The 21,155-nt window shown below is 33.9% G+C and overlaps 2 protein-coding genes across 2 annotated transcripts; both read right to left on the minus strand.

The window, feature by feature from the left end:
* Nucleotides 1–1,633: 1,633 nt before the first annotated feature.
* LOC136269703 (pyruvate dehydrogenase E1 component subunit alpha, somatic form, mitochondrial-like) lies at nucleotides 1,634–7,663 on the minus strand. The gene is made up of 8 exons (XM_066072454.1): nucleotides 7,485–7,663; nucleotides 7,062–7,137; nucleotides 6,703–6,862; nucleotides 6,022–6,113; nucleotides 5,191–5,439; nucleotides 4,705–4,841; nucleotides 2,763–2,871; nucleotides 1,634–1,782 (listed from the first exon to the last, which is right to left on the minus strand). Exons 1-8 carry the CDS (start codon nucleotides 7,661–7,663, stop codon nucleotides 1,762–1,764), a joined length of 1,023 nt encoding a protein of 340 aa, XP_065928526.1. The 3' UTR covers nucleotides 1,634–1,761.
* A 6,913-nt stretch (nucleotides 7,664–14,576) lies between these two features.
* Nucleotides 14,577–19,630, minus strand: LOC105332344 (E3 ubiquitin-protein ligase TRIM71-like). Its single transcript, XM_011434903.4, has 2 exons — nucleotides 19,498–19,630; nucleotides 14,577–17,096 (listed from the first exon to the last, which is right to left on the minus strand). The coding sequence occupies exon 2, from the start codon at nucleotides 17,058–17,060 to the stop codon at nucleotides 15,384–15,386; it is 1,677 nt and encodes a 558-aa protein (XP_011433205.3). The 5' UTR covers nucleotides 17,061–17,096; nucleotides 19,498–19,630; the 3' UTR covers nucleotides 14,577–15,383.
* Nucleotides 19,631–21,155: the final 1,525 nt, after the last annotated feature.

Here is a 21,155-nt window from a genome sequence, read left to right on the forward strand (position 1 = left end):
CGTCGATCATGCAGTAGGCATTAAGGAATGTTTCACACTGAGTAACCATGCAGAAATTTTTTGTATAAGTCGCACATTATACTAACGTGTCATGTATAGCAAAACTACGAACTATGTTCAATTAATTTCGCGGGAAGACTCGGCATACTTTGATTAAAATACTACCAGTAATGAAAAGCTGTTTCTGAAAATTTTGTACAATCTTGGATGTTTTATATTACTTCATCCCTGTATCTATAGAAATAAATCGTTGTTCCCGGTGAAACAGAACTCGTGTGGGGGATAATGAAATTCCACCTCGAGCCCAAGGACTCGGCAGAGTCTCGTCCAAGACTGTGAATATTGTCCCCTCAGTGGAATTACACTATCCCACACTCGAGCTCGTAATAATGACTGTAATTATTTCAAAGGGTGAGGGCTATATTTAAAATGCCTCAAGAAATCTATTAAAAAGATTTTCTATACCACAGTTAACAAAAGGGATATGAAAGCTCATTATTTCTTAGATATCCAAATGACCTTTGACTCAGCAAGAGTTCGAGGAAAATTGATAAAAGATATTTTGACATCAGGTACCTGTGAATTAAACCAAGTAACGTGAAAATATTACATAAAAGTCATAATGATTAAAAGCAAGAAACAAGAGTTTGAAATTATTGTTTTGTAAACAAAGCTCGAGACTTTTTATTGCATATTAACATGTTTTATTTAAATGTTTTAATCAAATGTTGTTTCCTTCTGTTCATAATATTTTTTATAAACACATTGAATCAGTTTACCTTGTTTGCTACAAGTCATTTTGTCAAAGAAATAGTAAGTCCATACCTCAATATATTATTTGTAAACAATTATAAGACTGAAGATTTTTTATAAACCAATGCAATTTTACCTCTGTATCCCTCTTATAACTTCACTTCTAACATTCTGATTCAAAAGTTAGTCAATTGCATGCATTAGAATTGTTTGTCTCCCTTTTCTTTTTTGGAAAATTCCAGGCGTGAACATAAGAAAATTTCGACTTAGTACATGCATATAATAAAGTTTTAAACACTGTAATTAATTGTATTTTTATCATGCAATGAAAAAATCCCAGCAAACTCATTTGATTTTTCATTTATTTTTTTATTTTTCTTTAAATACTTTATATAATTACAGAAGGAATGAAATAACTTCAAATAATTGAAATCAAAGCAAAGTACATGTACATGTAGTCATTTACATAGCATAAAGAAATAATTGCTTCATGTTGCAATTTGTATAAATTAAAACTGTGACTACAAAATCCTAGCAAACGGAACAATATTACTGTAGTAAAATGCTTCAAAATTTTTAACTACCGGTTAATATTCACAGTAATGGTTACTGTGTAGAGCTAGTCATGTGGAGATATGTTAATTCTTAAATTCAATATTGACATCATAAAACCTCTATAATTGATATTAAAAGATCTCTTGTTATAATGGAGTATTATCATTCCAATATGGATTCAAAAACAAAACAAAGATAACAACAATCTGTTTTTCCGACACTGTCAACTCTATCACAACACCAGATGATTAAGTTATATAGATCTTTCTTCCCTTTGACCTGTGACCTCTCTCACTGACCCTCTGACCTCAGTGGGAAATGACCCTGATGCTGGGGTCACAGCCTCGGACGGTATAGTCTGGGTCGGGGTGGATGTAGATATTGTTGTACAGCTCCCCCAGGGGGATTTCTGGGTCTTTCTTGGCCTGGTCTGCTGCCTTGTCTATCTCTTTGTCAAACCTCTATATCTACTTTCTATAAAAAAGGACAAAAAACCTTAAACTATATGTAAGGCCTTCTGAGAGAGAGAGAGAGAGAGAGAGAGAGAGAGAGAGTCTCTATCACTTGATCAGAATTACGTGTATATATCTAAATATACTCTATTTAATATCCAATTTAAGGGTCTTCTACACCCTCTGGACTAGCTTAAAATAGAAATGATTTTTTTTATATTCCTTAAAGATATGGAATTTAAGCATGTTTTCGACTTAAAAATTACAGAAAAAAGTCACTTTCTAAAAATGTATTGCTTTTCATAAAAACAGAGGTCCCAGCTACAATGTATATTCGAACTCAGGACCTCCGGAGCTATATCCATTGTGCTATGAGTGGTGACAAAAACAGTTTCACAGTAAATTAAATTGCCATGTTGTGACGTACTGTCATAAAAAGTAAAAGTCACGGGGTGTCAAAAACTCTAAAATATACAAATTTATATAAACAAACATAAAATGTACATGTAACTTTTCTCTCATCTGACTTTTTGTTTATCATATAAAATTTCTTTTGGAAAAAAATTATTTTATACTTTTAAGAAAAGTGTCGAAATAATATGAATTATGCAATTGATTATTGTAGGCATAATAGATAAATGTCGAGACTTACAAACTTAAGACAAGAAAGGTAATTTGTGAAAGATTCTCTCTACAAAATGCTATATATATGTCAAAATAATCTGAATTATGCAATTGTAGGCATAATAGATAAATGTCAAGGCTTACAGACTTAAGACAAGAAAGGTAATTTGTGAAAGATTCTCTCTACAAAATGTGAATAGAAATCTGTATTCCTTAAGAAATAAGTTTACTAATAAACCCCTTTTTATCTACAGGTACTAGAGAAAAGTGTCATTTTCTGTAATACGGTAAGTACTTTTTGAACTATCAGAATGTAAATAAACATTAAACTGAAATACAGTAACTCCACTGTATACTGCCCCAAGGGAAATAACCTACCTTCAACTCTTCCGGAGTCACCAGATTGCACTCCAAAATCTTGCGCCTGAAGACGGTGATTGGGTCCCTGGTCTCTCTCATCTCCTTGATCTCTTCCCGGGCTCGATAGCTGATCAAGCACAAATAAATCATCAACTTAAACTACAGCAAATGATGTAAAACAGCACACATGTGGATATGGAAAATACAAGACGATAAAGGCACATGAATTGTTTGAAATCAAAGGCCTGAAGGGCCACATGGCATCAAGTTGAAGATAATTTGAAGAGTAAACACCTGAACAATTTTTTTAAAAAGTCAAAATAAATAATCTCCACCAAATATAAATTGCATAATTAAGGTCTTCCGTTTCCAACGGAAGACCTTATAGTTTTCGTACTGTTTCTTATTATTATTATTATTTTTTCCAAATTTTGTGCACGCGATTTCTCGAAAACTATTTGGCCGATATCAGCCATTTTTTCACAGATAATAAGTCATGATCTGAATTTTATATGTTTTTGCAATTCTTGATGTCGTCACTTCCGGTAACGAATTATCGGCCATTTTGTAGTTTTTTACGACCTATTTTGTGCAGAGCTGATCTCAGAAACTATCAGAGGTATGACTATGAAATTTTCAGGATAGGTAGCCTATAGTCTGAAGTTATGCACTATTATTTTGTTTTACGCCAATGGCGCCATTTCTTGGAGCTCGCCTCGGCACGAAAATTGGGTACGAATTTTTATTCAGAATTTTCATACGTTTTGATCTGTATCTTTTTATCAGTTGATATTTTGTTAAGACATATATAACAAAAGTAGTAGATAATTAAACGTTCTTTCCAACAAAATCAAGAAAAAGGGGCTGGCCCCTTAAATTAGGGGCCAAGACACTCGTAATCTCTATTACAAATAACTTAAAAACGATAAAGATTTTGTAATGCATTATAGAAGCAAAGTTGTTGATCGTACCAATATCTATTTGAAAAAAATCATTGCCACGCCCATTTATTACGTAATTAGGGGTTTTTAGGGGCCAAAGTACTTAAACTTTGACGAAAAATAACTAGAGAAGTATACATTTTGTTAGACATCAAAGAAGAGAAAATGTTTGATTAAATGATTTAAATTGATTCTACTTATCAAAACACGAATTTCTGTCCCCATTAAGAATCTAGAGGGCTGGCCCCTAAAATATTCAATCATTTGTATCTCAAAAGTGATCAACAATTTTAGATTGATGTAAGAACAAAAAATGTTAGTATTCATGAGACCTTTCGTATAAAATCAAGAAAAAGGGGCTGGCCCCTTAAATTAGGGGCCTATAGACTCTTCAACTCTATTACTCATACGTTAAAAATGATCAAGATTTTGTAATGCATTATAGAAGCAAAGTTGTTGATCGCGGCAATATCAGTTTGTAAAACTCATTTCCAAACCCATTGATGACGTATTTAGAGATTTTAGGGGACTAAAATCTTAAATCTTTAATGTGCTGTATGTTAAAAAGCAAAACTCTTTGTTAAGCATTTTAAAGGATATTGACAATCGTATACATTATCTAAAAGGAAGTGGTTGAGGGATAATTCTGAAATTTCATTGATATTTTAATCGAATCGTTTAAAAAAGTGAACGGAAGACCTACTCGTTACTCGTAACGAGATCGTATCTAGTTATCAATATTTTTAATTTGTGTTATTTATGGTTTCTCCCTTCATTAATCACACGTTTAGGTACTGAAGATTAAAAAAAAATCCTGAAAAACATATTTGTATGTCAATCTTGTCTTATAAACCTAAAAATTGAGGGGGGTTTTTTAAATCTGGCAGTTATCAAATTTAACAGATGCAGCAAAAAGTGAATGTTCGAAGCAACTTATGAACAAAACATTAAAATTTGTTTGGTCATCTTCTGATTTTTATGCTTATTCAAATACCCTGCCTTTTAAAATGTGTCAATACCTTGTTCCTGTGTCACTCATACTGTGTCCATGGTAACGGTAGGTAGCTGCCTCAATAAGGATGGGTCCATTGTTCAGGGCGTACTCTCTGGCAAATTCTGTGGCTTCCCTGACAGCCAGAACATCCATACCATCAATCTAACAAAGGACATTAACAGTTATGGTTTCATGTCAATGGCTCGCATACAATGAATGTTAATTACCAGTACCTGGGGTTCAATTCCTGCTAATTGTTTTAGATGTCACCATAATATCTTCATAATAAAATCATGAATGACACATTACATTAACTGTTACAAAAGCGTATTTGTTTTTCAAATTTGGATATGCAAGTATTGAAATCCATAGAAATCATCAACCATTTTACAATGTACTGGTTTGAGTAAGTTTCAATAGAATTTCAATTTTTCTGAAACCATAAATTAAAATCACATTCTTTTTTACTAAAGACAGTTTTAACATCTCAAAAATTGAAAAAAGCCTTTACCCTCATTCCTGGTATGTAGTCCCCGCGGGTGTAATAGTCGGTGCTGGCTGACGCCCTCTCTACGCTGGTTCCCATTCCGTATCCGTTGTTCTCACACACAAACACACAGGGCAGGTTCCACAGTTTAGCCACGTTGTAGGCCTCGAACAGCTGACCCTGGTTAGCAGCCCCGTCACCGTACAGGGTCACACAGATGTTGGGCTTGTTCTCGTATTTCAGCCCAAATGCAATGCCTGCTCCAAGGGGCACCTGTCCAAGAGAAATGATATATATATATATTACATATTGGTATTTTCTTAGGGGTTGGGGGGGGGGGTGAACACAGTACTGTAGTTTACTCATTGGCTGCAGGGCATACATTTTTATGAAGGGAATGACAGTTTGAAATTCAAGGATTCATATATTTAAATTTGTGGCCAATTAATCAATGATCAATACATGCACAACATGTTATTTGATATGGCATGATAACAATTTAATGTCCTTAATCACCTCAACAATGAAATCTATGAAATATTGTATTCAACAAATATTGATGAAGCCACAGTTTATGCATGTGTTCAACAATTCTGAATGGATGGGAGCACATTATTCATTTGACAAAGTTCTGAAATTCAATTCTTTTAAAGCATAAAATTTTTAAAAAAGACAAAAAAATAGGAGGTTAATGAATTCAACAGGTACTGCTTTTCAACATCATTTATTTGGCCAGATTTTTTTTTATAACTGGGAACATGAACTTGATGATACATCAATCTGTATCAACATACATGTATATTATAATACTCTGTTGACAGTATACTGTAAGAGAGAGGCAACATAAAAACAGACCTTGGCCCCCACAATTCCATTGCCACCATAGAAGTTCTTGGTGTACATGTGCATGGAGCCACCTTTGCCTTTAGCACAACCGGATGCTCGACCTAAAGGAGAACAAAAAATAACACACTGTCAGATAGAAGTAAAATACCAGGTAGATGAAGTGAAAATTAAAGTTTGGATTATTAGTCCCAATACAAGAAAATTTGAGTTCAAGTTATATTTATTGCTTCAGTAAAATTAATGGAAGATACAATGATCTGGTTGAAATTCAAAAATGTACATCAATAGATGAAAAGTATTAAAATGCTTTCATCATTTCACATTACTGCCGTGAAAGAATTACCGTATTAGTATTGTGCAATATCTTATACTAGTTTTAGTTGTGGTTAGTAACTTTGTTTAAATAAAATACTGGTAATGATGATTTTAATAAATTGCTAGTGCATCAATAAGAATGAAGATGGTTAAATAGTAATCCAAAATAAAAAAAAATCATCAAAACTAAAAAAAAAATGTCAAATTTAGAAAAAAAACTCAAAAGAAAATCATCAAAATAGAGATAGAGAAAACAAAGCCGGTAGGGAAAATTGGAACATCTCTTATAATCCTTCTGTCACTACAATGTAGGTCACATTTTCAGGGCATGCAGTTTACCCGCCATCTCATGGGGGGACACAGCAATATTTCTACCTGTCAACTCCCCCAGGATCGCATGTGGGGCCACACCCCTTACGTAGGTCCAGCCATGAGCTCTGTAAGCTGTGATCACAGCGTCATCTTTGTAATGCTTGACTTCATCCCTACACAGACAGCCTCCTACAGTAAAAACAATTCCCAAAAACCATGTACACTGGAGTCGAAGAAACTACCGGTAGATGGTGCTGCAAGATGCCGCTTTAAGCCAGAGAAGGTTAGGGACTGCATGCTATAGGGAATTTGCGGGAAACATGTACAGTATAGAGCTTGGAGAGGAAAAATATAGCATTCATAACTGTCTTTTTACAATTCTCCCTCCCCTCCCGGAATTTTTTTACCATAACACTACCTACCCCTTCTACTAATTCCGTGTCCCCTCTCCCTTTCCACTCATTCCTTTTTATCATCAGACCAGTTTGTGTATATTTTCTTTCCAAAAAAATATAGTTTAATATGAATGATGTATTATTAATAGATGAAAGAATGTATATGTTACCTGTGAATATTGTGCAGTAGCTATGCTGTACATGTTAAAAATAAAGCAGTGGTATTCAAAAGCTAGGATATTAATTCTAAGTGCAACACACTGCAACCTTTTAAAATTCATTTGGCATGCACGAATTCCAAACAATAAGTTAACATGAATGATTTCACCCCATACACCACAAGCATGCATAGTTAATATAAACTATAAGGCCTATATCACAAAAGAGTGAAATCTATAAACACAATGTTAGAATGATCTATGATTATACACACTCCAGTTACGCTGTTACATGTATGAACACAAAGAACCGCAACCCAGACTGTAGAAGGGGGAACCAAGAGTGATCTCCCCTGTACTACCTGTCAGTTCCGCTAGGACCCCGAGAACACTGATGCCCCGGACATACGTCCAGCCATGGGCGCGATACGCAGTAATGACGGCGTCATCTCGGGTAATGGCGGCCTCCATGCCAACACAACATGCTTCCTGTATTTATACAGCGGGCACAACCATTACTTCTGTAAATTTCCTACCACAGTTCTTTTCTTTTCAAAGCTAAACAGTTTTATAATTTTTCAATGATAGTCCTTTATTTTGATTTCTTAATAATCTTCATATTTTAGAAGTTTTAACTACATTGTATACCACGATGATAGGTAATTGTCACCTACCACATGTATGTGAAGAACAATATTTTATTTATTTTTTCTGATTTGTTTTCCTAATTAAATGAAAAAAGTATATTTTCCAAAATCTACATGAAAATAGTGACTACATATTTTTTAAAGGTTGACAAAAATCGGACAAGGATCAAGCATTATACATGTATAAACTTTCATCTCTTTTAGAATATCCAAACTATACAACTAGATCGATTCTAAAAGAAAAAAACGAGAATGCTTGCTATCATGCAGTGGTAAAAAAGGATGCATGGGAACATTCAGTCATTGCAAAACAGAGCGAGAAAAGCCATTTCAGAGCAAAAAGTATCTCTAACATGAACATAGCAGTTTGGAACTACAGGGACTGGGCTATTTGTGCTTTCCTAATCAAACAAAGACATCAGCTTCATCAATTTTAGAGATTTTATATATACCAGTATTCATGCCAATGACATTTATAGTTAATGATTTTTCTAACTACATGTAAAATTTTCATAATTTATATCGGCTAAAAAGTCAATAATCAATTTAAACGTCAAATACTTTTCAGTAAACAGAGGTTTTCCTGAGTTTTCAAACTTTGGTCTATAGGTCTTTTAAACTTTTCCAGAAATGGGAATTTCAATGCATCAAGTATTCAGATTTAGATACAATGGAAAAGCTATTTTGAAACTAGGGACTTAACTTGATCTGATTATAATTTGGAATCTATTCAGACTTACTTGATAAAAAAGAGCAAAAAATAGAGAAAACAAAACCTTTAAATTATTATTTTTTTACGGGTCTGGTACCATTTAATCCATAAACTAGTATGGAAAACCCCTGTTGATTGAATAATTATATGCTTTTATAATAAGGGAATTAACGTTACCGTAATTATAGTGAATAAAATAAATGTTAGCATTCATTCAAACGAGTGCAAGTTACAACTGTTTCCTATATCTGAAAAAATGTCCTCATTCTTAGCTTTGCAAGATTTTGAGAGGAATTTAAGCAGATTTACATTAACTTTAGTTAGAGTAATATCCCCTTATTGTGACGTCAAAGTTCACGTTGGTTAAGTGTCGTCTGACTTTGTAAATTAAAACTCCCCTGAAAAATAAAAGTACGCGAAGTATACTGTTTTATTTACTTAAAAAGCATGATGTTCTTAAAATACACATTTATATGTACTTTGATTCTCGCGAGAACGTGAGGCTGGAAACTATGGGTACTATGACTTTTCTGACGCAGAAAAAATCTATCGGATCAATGTGTAAACCATTGTGACGTCACTCGATTATTTTTGATTGAGAGTGTACTGAGGTGAACTTTAGAGGTATGTCTATACATCGTTATTGTTTTTATTGTCTTGCTGATTCTCGTGAGAGTGTGAAGTGGTGAAAATTGCCATGATAACAGGGAACTACTGGGACGATTAAAACAATGCATAACTGGTCCGATTTACTGACGCCAAAAAAATCCGTTGAATGAATGTGCAACTAGTTCGAATTTTCTATTCACACACGCCTTGCCGGTAGAGTCGCTTCGCGCATGCGAGCTGCGCTCGCTGTAACTGATACATGTAATTCTTTAAAGTTGGCATTTAAGCATCTTGTCGATCATCTCATTATCTTTGGCATAAGACTTCGCTATTATCAGCAAGGTGTAAAACTTATGTTTTGAATTCCACGGAACTACATTGAATTTCTTTTCTCTTTATATACATTTGTAGAACTTGCCTTTTCATGTTCGACTATTTTGTCACTTTAGTCTTTGAATCATTTATTGAAATTGTGTTAATGCCTGTTTCAAAGAAAACTTTCAAATGATGTGATCATCAACTGTGTATGTATGCCAAAGATAATCATACAGAGGAAAGTGATTTTTGTTTTAATTTCTATAAAAACTAAAACACTTTGACAATGTATGAGATTCGAATTTTTTTTCCAATAAATACTGATCGAAACTTTACTGAAAACCACATTTATCTTTATTTCCCATGTGGTGGATACATGTTGAATAATGATAAGATGGGTTGAATCAACAAGTTTATTGATAATTGACATGGCAATTCTGACAGCAATGAATTTGAGATTACCAAAATGGGCCGTCTAATTACAAATTATACAAAATTATACAAAACACAAAAAACCGTTCAAATGTTTCGTCAAATTAATAGTAAGCACAAATGCATAAAATCGTAAGGGTAGGGACAATCGCACGAATGTCAAACTTACTGGGTGTTGGGTATTCACGATTGCAACATTATTGAATATTCAGTCAAAAGTAATCAAATTAAAAGTTAAAAAATTGTAAATGGATAATAAATAGCAAGGACGTACAATGTTACGTACGTAATAAAACTTTATGTTCAATATATGGTCATATTAATCCCCCCCCCCCCCCCCCCCGGGCCTCCACTTATGTCCAATGGTCTTGGGACCACGAATCCCACCATTTAATATCGGGACATTAAAATATGAATAGAATAACAATGCATGACTTTATCTACCACAACTGATAGTACAGAAGAAAATACAAAATCAACACAATTTCACCGTGGCCACATTTGGCTCCGCCTTAGGGCCTGAACCCCTGACCTATGATCCATGAATTTCACAGTTTTTGTAAAGGACTTTATGGACATCATTACCATGCATTTAGGTTTTTTTCATCTAATGTATATGGGAGTAGAGAAAAACATTTTTTTAATGATTTAATTTATTTTTTCTACATGGCCATATAAATCCCATCCTAGTTCCTTAACCCTTGTCCCAGCTGTCGTGAAAATCACAATTATTGTAGAGGGCTTTTAGTTTTTCTCGAAATTTTATTTTAATGTATATGGAAGTAAAGAAGAATATTATCTAAGATTCAATACACTTTTACTATGTGGCCATATTAGCCTCACCAAGAAGACCAAGGTGTCATGGATTTCACAATTTTTGGTAGCGGGCTTCTAGACATCATTACAATACATTTAGTTTTTCTCCAAAGTAGAAAATAGTGTAAGTAGAGAAGAAGGCTTTTTTGCATATTTTGCATTGCCCGTGGTGCCCCGGGGATTGTATGGTGGAGCCATGGATTACACAATATTAATTTCTCTTACCACAGAAATGCTTCATATAAAACATAAGTTATCACAGTTTACAAATTTCACAGAGACGAGGCATCATCTTTGTGAGACCACCTTTATCATATTATACGAAAATCAAAGTTAATGATCTTGGATATTCATGGATACTGTAGTGTGGTTTGACACAATAACGTTTATCATGTTTTAAATTGTTTGATAATCATTTGTTAATTTCAAGCGGTAATGTGGAAACAATGTTTATCAATACACTAATATAAAATGCGATATTGCATCGTATGATATAATACAATATCGTGCCATATGAAATATCATATTATACAATATATTACTGCGATATATAATGATACAATGATACAATATGATATTGTTACATATGATATGACATTGTATCAAGATGTGATATTGTATTATATAATACGGTAATGTATCGTTTTATCTATTATATTATTTGATCACATAAGAACATATCATAAAATAAAATATAATACAATATAGTATCATATGATACAATATCTTATCTCCTGCTGAATTGTAAGAAAATCAGTGGTTAAGAGCAGTCACGTGGAGACCACGTATATCCCTGACATTGTCAGTATGAAATAAATCTCCCCATGAGCATTATAACGTCATTCTTAAATTATTATGACGTAAGGTTTTATACTTAAATTGAAACCTGTACTATTGTTATGAAAGCTTGATTTTCATTATTATTATTATACAAATTACAATAATATGTTTTACGGTGCGACCGTTGGGGCGAGCACAGGATGTGATCAAATAATGAATTATGATAAATCAATAAAAATAAAATTAACAACGTAAATGAATTTGATTGAAAAATTAAATAAACCATACCAATTTTCAGTAAATTTTCATTATTCATAGTTTATAAGATTTGTTACATTTTTTTATTAATAAGTAAAACAATAGTTTAATCTCAGATACAGTGTTGTTTTTTAATAAAGATTTTAATAAAAATGTTCATTGCACTGTATCTCCTCTTTTAAAGTGATTGTAACGTCGGTTTATCCCCTTTTTTGCAGTAGAAATTTTTAGACATAGACATTTTTTTTCTTAAACTTACATTTAAAAATTGAATCTTTATAGAGCATCCCGACACCCCCTCCCGCCCCCCCCCCCCCCGTTAAAAATTTTTTTTTTTTCAATTTACACATAGAAAATCAACTTATCATGGATTTACCCCCTCCACTTTTCAAAAAAAAAATGATTTTTTAATTTTTTCTTTAATTTACGCTTTAAAATATGTGCTTATCCCCCCTTTGGAATTTGGAGCATGTAATAAATGGAAGTAAAAATAAAGAAACCATTAAACTGCTAAAGAGCTGAGGGGTTAGAATTTTCATGATTTTTTTCTTTTTGCTCGCAAAAATTTTTTGGATGAGGCTGTCATCCACCCACCCACCCCATTTATAAAAATGGCGATGCTACGTGTACGTTCCAGGAAATTACCGTAATTATAGTGAATAAAATAAATGTGGGTATTCATCCAAATGAGTGCAAGTTACAACTGTTTCCTGTACCTGCAGAAATATTGTCATTCTTAAGCTTTGCAAGATTTTGATAGGATTTCGGTAATTTCAGCAACTTTACAATAATTTCTATTAGAGTAATTTCCCCTTATTGTGACGTCAAAGTTCACGTTTGTTAAGTGTCGTCTGACTTTGTAAATTAAAACTCCCCTGAAAAATAAAAGTACGCGAACTACACTGTTTTATTTACTTAAAAAGCATGATATTCTTAAAATCACACATCTTATATGCTTCTCAAAATTTTTACTTTGATTATCGCGAGAACGTGAGGATAGAAACCATTGATACTATGAATTAATGGTCAAAATTTACTGACGCCGAAACAATTTATCGGATCAATGTGTAAACTATTGTGACGTCACTCGATTATTTTTGATTGAGAGTGTACTGAGGTGAACTTTAGAGGTACTCAAAGCACATGACTGGTATATTGCTGTCAGATGAATTCCGTTATAGACCTTATTACACTAAAAATAGAAAATGTATAGACCTCATTATACTAAAAATAAATGTTCATGACAAAAAACTGGTTTTAGCACATGATACATTCTGACGTCATAATAGCAAAATTAACACCAAAACAATATGAACAAAATATTTTTCTATTATACGCTTAAAGAGAATTAGTTTATGATTAATTATAGTAAAACAGTAATGTTATAGCCTTCTGATATCAGTCAATACATGGGTTTATACATGATAGACCTGATGAAAGTATATCATCAACCTCGGACTTCGATCTCGGTCGATATAGTCTCATCAGGTCTATAAAATCATGTATTGACCTCATCAAAAGACTATCACTGTATAATAGTGTATTGTATTATACAATACTATATTATTAGAATTTTGTTATATCATTTGAAAATACACACGTCTATCAAGCAAATTTGAGTAATTAAGCAACCTTGATAATAGAGATCAGGATCTGTATTTGAAGCTACCTGTGATTATTTATATCCTATTTATATCAACCATGCAAGTTTGAAACAGTACTATCATCTATTAAACATTTGACCTGTTCTAAAAACTTAACTTCCTCCAGCATCTGAAACCTATGGCTCTGATTCAGCATCCAGGCCTGTGGATGTATCGTCTATTTAAATTTTATAAAGATTGAACCAATGATAACTATGATTTGTCTATCAAAGGGTACCTGCGCTCTAAAAACTTTGACCAGCAAAAAAAAAACTTAACTTGATCCAGCATCTGAAACCTATGGCTCTGATTCAGCATCCAGGCCTGTGGATGTATCGTCTATTTAAATTTTATAAAGATTGAACCAATGATAACTATGATTTGTCTATCAAAGGGTACCTGCGCTCTAAAAACTTTGACCAGCAAAAAAAAAACTTAACTTGATCCAGCATCCAAAACCTTGGCTCAGAGTCAGCATTCAAGCCTCTCAAGTACATGAGTAAAATAGCACATACCATCCATGCAAGTTAGGAGTGGTAGTAACTAAGAAATGGCTAGCAAAGGGCACCTGCTCCAAAAAACCTTAACCTCCTCAAACATCCAAAACATATGGCTCAGATTCAGCATTCAAGCCTTTCAGGTGCATTAGTATCATAAGACGCACCATCCATGCAAGTTTGGTGAAGTTTGGACTAGTCGTAAATTAGAAATGGCTATCAAGAGCACTTGCTCCAAAAACTTTAACCTGCTCCAAAAACCTTAACCTCTTCCAGCATCTGAAATTCATAGAGCCTAAATTCAGCATCCAAGTCCATAGTAGGTCCAGGTGTGACAAGTTATAACGTAGATACAGGACATGCAACAAAAACTTTAACCAGGTTCGGACGCCGCGCTTATAGCATAGGCTCTCTCCAGCTTCGTCTTGGTGAGTTAAAATAGGTAACAATTGGCTTTATAGTTTTTAAGAAGTTTAAAATGTAAAATTGTTAACGCATGAAGCACACCGCACGACGCACAACGCACGACGACGGATGAAGACCAATTGCAATAGGTCACCTGGGTGACTGAGGTGACAAATAATCTAAAACTTCGAGACCATTATTTTAGGTCCTTGTTTAATGTTATCCTTATTCATGCAAGAATCAAATCAACAAAAAGATTTTTTTTAATTTACATTCAATTCATAAAACAGTCTGGATGCATAAAATATGTCTACAACTGATATTATATATTTTTTTGTTTAATACATGCATAAATACAGTAATGAGGTATAGTGCGATTTTGCCAACAATTTAGATGTAATACAATATTTTGGTAAAATATATTCAAAGAAACGCAAATTATAAGTATATACAATTGCCATGTTCAAAGAATTTTCTTTATCTTATACGGCATCATTTAAAATTTCAGGGGTTTTAGGGATGCAAAGGAAAATAACATTATCTTTCTACTGAAAATTAGACAAATATTTCATTTATTGACGTTTCTAATACAATCATGTTTATGGTCACGTATATTGAAAACAAATCCAATGTGCGTGGCCTAGTGGTAATGTGTCTTTTTAAATGGAGAGTTTAAATTACATCGATCTTATCTGCTAGGTTTTTGTTCAAGTACTCTTGTATAGCCCTGAGTATGTGCACACCCAATCTTTTCAGTGACACTAGACTCTTATTATTGCAATTTTCCTGATGTTAACATGGTTACAATATAAACTAATTTTATACATGGGGTTCTACAAATTCAAGTTCGATGCAAGTTTCCTGAATTTATGTCAAATCAATGGACACAGACTCCATTATAAAAATCAAGGCTTAAAATAGTATTGTGACAAGTTCCTGTATCTTTTTTATAACTGGTTCGTTCCGTTCAAACGCGGGTGTAAGCAAAAAAGTGGGAAAAGGCGCTACACCTCTTTATTTATGGAGTTGTAAATTAAAAAATAACATAGTTTGTTTATATAAAATAAAACAGTTAGTTTAAATGAAATACTGGATTTTCTTCATTTCACCTGTGTAGCGTTCAGCTACAAGGAGATTGTCTCTGGTGTCCACACATATATCGAAAGGATACTGCAAATGACAGTTGTCAATGTAGCGGAGGAACTGTCCGTCCTGATCCAGGATGTGGATACAGTTGTTGTAATAGTCTGCTGTCAGGATCCGACACTGGCTGTCTGTAGTGATGCCAGTTGGATTAAATGGTCCCTTGGTAGTAAAGGGAGGACCTGTGTATCTAAACTTGAGTTTCCCGGCCTGATTGACTACAACTAACGTATTGGTATCAGTATAACTGTCAGCTACACAGATATCTAGGTTTTTCTTCTCACAGATAAATTTGGTGTGATTTTGCGGTGAATAGAGAGGTTTTCCTTTGTCATCAAATTCAATGGTTTGCTTTTCTGTGGAGCCAGAGTAACGTACAACTTTGGCATGTTTCATAAAATGATTTTCCATGACGACTAGAAAATCATCATCAGATGTAATACAAACATAGGTAGGTTTCCATACCCGTAGTTTAACCACTGTCTGTATCTTTGTATTCTTTACTATGTTCACAGTTCTATCATTGTAATCAGTATAAACTAGTTCACCACTCTGTGTCACTGCTATGTCCACTGGCATGTTCCTAGACTTAGTTTGGATTGACTTCACTAGTTTACCGTGGACGTTGTAGAGTCTTAGCATATTGTCATCACCACACGTCCACACCTCATCATCGCCCAGACAGGACACACTGCGTAAGTTGTTAGTTTCTCCATATTCGGTGGTTATATCTGTGATTATTCGTGGTACATCAATGAATGGTCTGTCCGGGAAAGAGGAATCTGCACCGGGATAATCCAAAGCGTAGCCTTGTTCTTCTGTTTTGATAGATGACGCTGACAAAGAACCGATCTGCTGATAAATCTGTTCTCTGTTAATCATCTGTGGAGTGAATCTTGGCAAGGATACTGTGAATGTTGGAGGCAATTTTCTGAATTCAGCATTCCTGGAATTGTAAGCAGAAACAAGGCTGACATCATTGGAGTTCAGTAATTCATTCAGATCAGCAATGCTCTGTTCAATTTTAGAAATACTGCGTTTGATTTCATTTTCCTGCTTATCAAGGACAACCAGGTGTTTGGATTCCATTTCCATCACATCCTTTTTAAATTTCTCGATAGCAGTGTCTATTTCTCTGTGCAAATCTTCTCCATGTTTTTCTATAGCTGTTGTAAGTTTGAGGGAGTTTTTATTCAGATCAGCTTTCTGAACTTGGATGTTTGATGCCATCTCTCGGTATTTAGGATAAATGGTATTTTCTAATTCTTGTAGATCTCTCTGTAAATTTTCTCTATTATTTTCTACTATTTTTAAAATCCCAACCATTTTATGACCTAGATGCTCATCAGAAGAGACACACTCCACACAAATAGGAATGTCACATTGTTTGCAATGAAGGTCACATAATTGTGTGGAATGTTTTAAACATTTAGGATTAAGTACTCGCTTTTTAAATGGCACTACTTTGTGATCTTTAGATTCATCAGAAAGATGTTCCCCCACACAGGCTTTACACAGATGTATGTGACAAATGTCACAGTACATAGGAGGACCCGGGGTCTTACAGAGATGACAACGTAACACATCCTGGGCCCAACTACGGCGGTCCATGGTCAGACGCCCTGATAGCTAGATTTTAAGAAGAATCTGAAATTTAAAAAAAAAACCATTGATAGTATGCCAGATTCCAAAAAATGAACTGTTTAACAGGTAAGTAAAATCAATTTTAACAGGTTGCGACCAATCGCCCCAATGGGATATAATAGCCTGTTCGGGTGTAATATCCCTAATGGGATATAAATGTGAACTGCAAAAAATAAAACAAGAAGCCAGTTGGCCTTAACGGTCACCCGAGTAGCATATAACACATGCACAAACTTGTCGAGGACTCTTATATATGGATTTAATTAATTAGGTTTCATTCTGGAGTAGAAAAAATTATAAATTTGTAATGACGACCACCTCCCTTCCTGAAATCTCTCAAGAAGAACTGCGAAACCTATAATTTTGGCGAAAAACTGAAAGATCTAGTCTATAAAATCATGAATTCAGTTTTCCTTTCAGGTGTGTGGGAGTAAAGAAGATAATTTTTCAACATTATATGTATTTACACCTATACATCCATTTTGGCCCTGCCTTAGAGTCAACACCCATACTCCAGGAGACAGGAAATTTAAAATTGCAGCAGAAAACTTCCTGGTAAACATAATTGTAGGTCAGTTTTTTTTTATACAGATGTGTGAGAATAGAGAAAATTTTTAAACATTATATGCACTAACACTATATTGCCATATTGCCCCCCCCCCCTCATGTCCTGAACCCCTGACCCAGGGGCCATGAATTTCACAATTTTGGTAGAGTATTTAGTGGACATCATAACCATGTATTCAGTTTTTTGCCCACAAGTGTTGGAGTGGAGAAGAAGATTTTTTAAGATTTAAAACATTTTTACTATATGGCCATCTTCGCCCCACCCTTATAGAGCCTTAACCCCTAACAAAGGGGCCATGAATTTCACAATTTTGGTAGAGGGCCTCATGGACATGCAACCAGTTGTTTCCTCACAAGTGTGGGAGTAAAGAAGAAGTTTTTTGAAAATTTTGCTTCTTTTTTTTTTTTTGCATATTTGGCCCAACATGTGGCGCCCCGGGAGTGGTAGAGCCATGAATTTCACAATTTAGATTCCTCTTACCATAGAGATGCCTCACACCAAAATGGTAACAATCAGCCTTGTAGTTTTTAAGAATTTAAAAATGTAAAATTGTTAACGCACGACGACGGACGAAAACGGATAGCAATAGGTCACCTGAGTTTACTCAGGTGACCTAAAAATTCGATTTGGTAATTTTTCATATATCATATAAATCCGCATTAATGTATATTAAATGCAATAAGTTTTGGTTGACAAGTTTCCTTTAAGCCTAAAGTTTGTAAGATTGATCCTTCAGAACTTTTGGAAATACTGAGGAATCACTCTCCGTATTAGTACGGTTACATCTAAAAGTTGTTACATTTCATCTATTCTATTGTTATACTTTCATGTTAAATACTGAAATCTGATTGGTTAAGACGCAGTTCATAATCCGTTCTATTACCCTCAGCGTTAGCAACGCACTTAGCAACGGGTAACATTAAAAATTGTTCCATGCGCGAAAATTATGCGCGTACGGTTCGCCGTAGAATTCACGTTATTCTTATGTTAAAGCAGTTAAGTATCCTTTAAAATTAAAACATTCAGTATAACAAAATAAATAGTGCCTGTTTGGAAGGATAACAGTTGAAATTGACACCCCTCGAAAACCATTGTCAACCTCCGCTTCGCGTCGGTTGACAATGGTTTTCTCGGGGTGTCAATTTCAACTGTTACCCTCCCAAACAGACACTATTTATATAATGTGGACTTACCATAGTTTTAGCAAAATATTTTTTTTTTGCACTTCAAATTCATATCCCATTTGGAAAATTATATCCCAAACAGGCTATTATGTCCTGTTGGGGCGATTAATCCCAACCTGTTTAATCCTATTTTATCATTCCGCCACTAAAGTGAAAGTATATAGATTAACGACCCAAATTTACTAGTAAAATGACTGGTTTTTTTACGATATATATTTAGCATCTATCCTCGTACTATATACAGTGAATAAATAAACGTTGCTTTACTCGTAGCAGACGACTGATATACCGATTTATCTAAGATAAATATGTCCTAAATATTTACCCGATCATGAACTCGTGATTTAGCCGATAACTGGTCCTAGCCGATAAAAGTCCGAAAATCTGAGGTTTTCTTGGTCTTTTTGACGATTTTAATATTTCACGTGCCAGTTTTAACGATTTTGATATTTTACATGCCATGTTTTCTTGTCATGTAAAAGGGCCAAGTAGACGTCAGATATTTCGGACTAAGCCGATAACTGATCCAGAACCTTATTAAAACCACATACACATGCACATGCAAAATCTTTTGATAAATTTTAAGTGAAATTCATGCATTTGTCACATACTTTCTCATGATACATTATTTTTTTTAAAAGAAACAACAAACCTTCACACAAACGATCCGACATGTCGACTATCGGTTTCCCTTCCTGGTCTTGATGGTCCTTGATCGTCGTCACGTGATTAAATTAAAAGCGCTGGCGGATATCAAACTGGGGGGGGGGGAGGGGGTAAGAAGGGCAAGCCTGTATTTTCAGTAACTGCTGCTAATGCGAAATCAATTCAAAATGTCATGAATAAATCGTTTGTTTCCATCTACCTTTTCCCCCCATATTTTAATTACCTTCAACATCAACGTACTCAACAACCTTAAAGTGATATTTATATCAAAACAAGAAAAAGTAGCAATGCAACCGCTGCTATTAGTATTTTTGTATTTTCTATTTCAATATGTAAAAGATAAAGTGCAAATTGTCTGAACGTGAGTTATAAAACGTAAACACGACCGTGATGTCGGAGTTTTTGCTATTTTTACATTTAATATTTACTTTTTTCGGTATATTTCTCTGTAAAAACACTACGATTCGATTTTGTAATGTATAGCTCAATAATGCAGTTCATAAATTATTTTTAAAAATATTATGTCGTATAACTGATTAAAATTATAAATACAAATATTTTATTGGCACAAACAAAATTACAATAATTGGCAAAGGCCCAATGAATATACATTTTGTACAGGAATATCATTGTATGTTCACAATAACTGCATGTACATGTACAGTATATTTATATGTAAATGAAGTTTTCGTGAATGTTGCAAAATTGAAATATAAAAGTCGAGGCGTTATTATATATCCGTTACCTGCATATCCTCCATGTATATTGGTGTAGCTTTACAGCGTTGTTACAACGCACTTTGAAAAATTACGCACTTTGAAAACAATTTTCAAAGTGCGTAAATTTTTAGATCAAGTCAACGCACACTGGCAAAATGCGTTGATATCGTCGATATTATATTTCTCATAAGATTACGTAGTTTGACAATTTACATTAAGAACAACTCGGGAGATTTGAATTCTCCAAATATGTGTAAACTCATCGCTTAGCAACTGCATTCTCCTTTTTTGTGTATGCAGCAAACTTACTAATACTCTGGTACATTGTGTTGTGCAAGAAACGAAAATTATTAAATTTATTTATTGATAATGGAGATAATGTACATGATTGTATAACATAGTTCAACTGTCTTCAGTTGCATGTGCTTATAAACAAATATTATGTGAAAAAAGGATACATTAGTTATGGTTATCAAATACAACATAATCTTTTAGAGGATCAGTTTTTAAGTTTATAATAATTTATGTTTGTCAATGTACATGGAGGTTTTTTCTGACATATAGTATCATATGATACAATATCTTATCTCCTGCTGAATTGTAAGAAAATCATTGGTTAAGCGCAGTCACGTGGAGACCACGTATATCCCTTACATTGTCAGTATGAAATATATCTCCCCATGAGCATTATAACGTCATTCTAAGAGTATCATGACGTAATATTTCATACTCAAATTGAAACCTGTACTATTGTTATGAAAGCTTGATTTTCATTATCATTATACAAATTACAATATCATACCATACCTTATAATAATATAGCATTTTCCCGAAGCATATGACTGATAGATTGCTGTCAGATGACAGTGCTATAAATTCCGTTATAGACCTTACTACACTAAAAATAGAAAATGTATAGACCTCA

The sequence above is a fragment of the Magallana gigas genome, chromosome 9 (genome assembly GCF_963853765.1).
Source record: "Magallana gigas chromosome 9, xbMagGiga1.1, whole genome shotgun sequence".
Classification (NCBI taxonomy): Eukaryota; Metazoa; Mollusca; class Bivalvia; order Ostreida; family Ostreidae; genus Magallana; species Magallana gigas.

Coding starts and splice junctions, on each gene's coding strand:
- LOC136269703 (XM_066072454.1), bottom strand. CDS start 7,663: ATGGAGGCCGCCATTACCCGAGATGACGCCGTCATTACTGCGTATCGC. Junction 6,863..7,061: donor ACACGGAATTAGTAGAAGGG/GTAGGTAGTGTT, acceptor CTTCGACTCCAG/TGTACATGGTTTTTGGGAAT. Junction 6,114..6,702: donor GATCCTGGGGGAGTTGACAG/GTAGAAATATTG, acceptor GTTCTCCTTTAG/GTCGAGCATCCGGTTGTGCT.
- LOC105332344 (XM_011434903.4), bottom strand. CDS start 17,060: ATGGACCGCCGTAGTTGGGCCCAGGATGTGTTACGTTGTCATCTCTGT.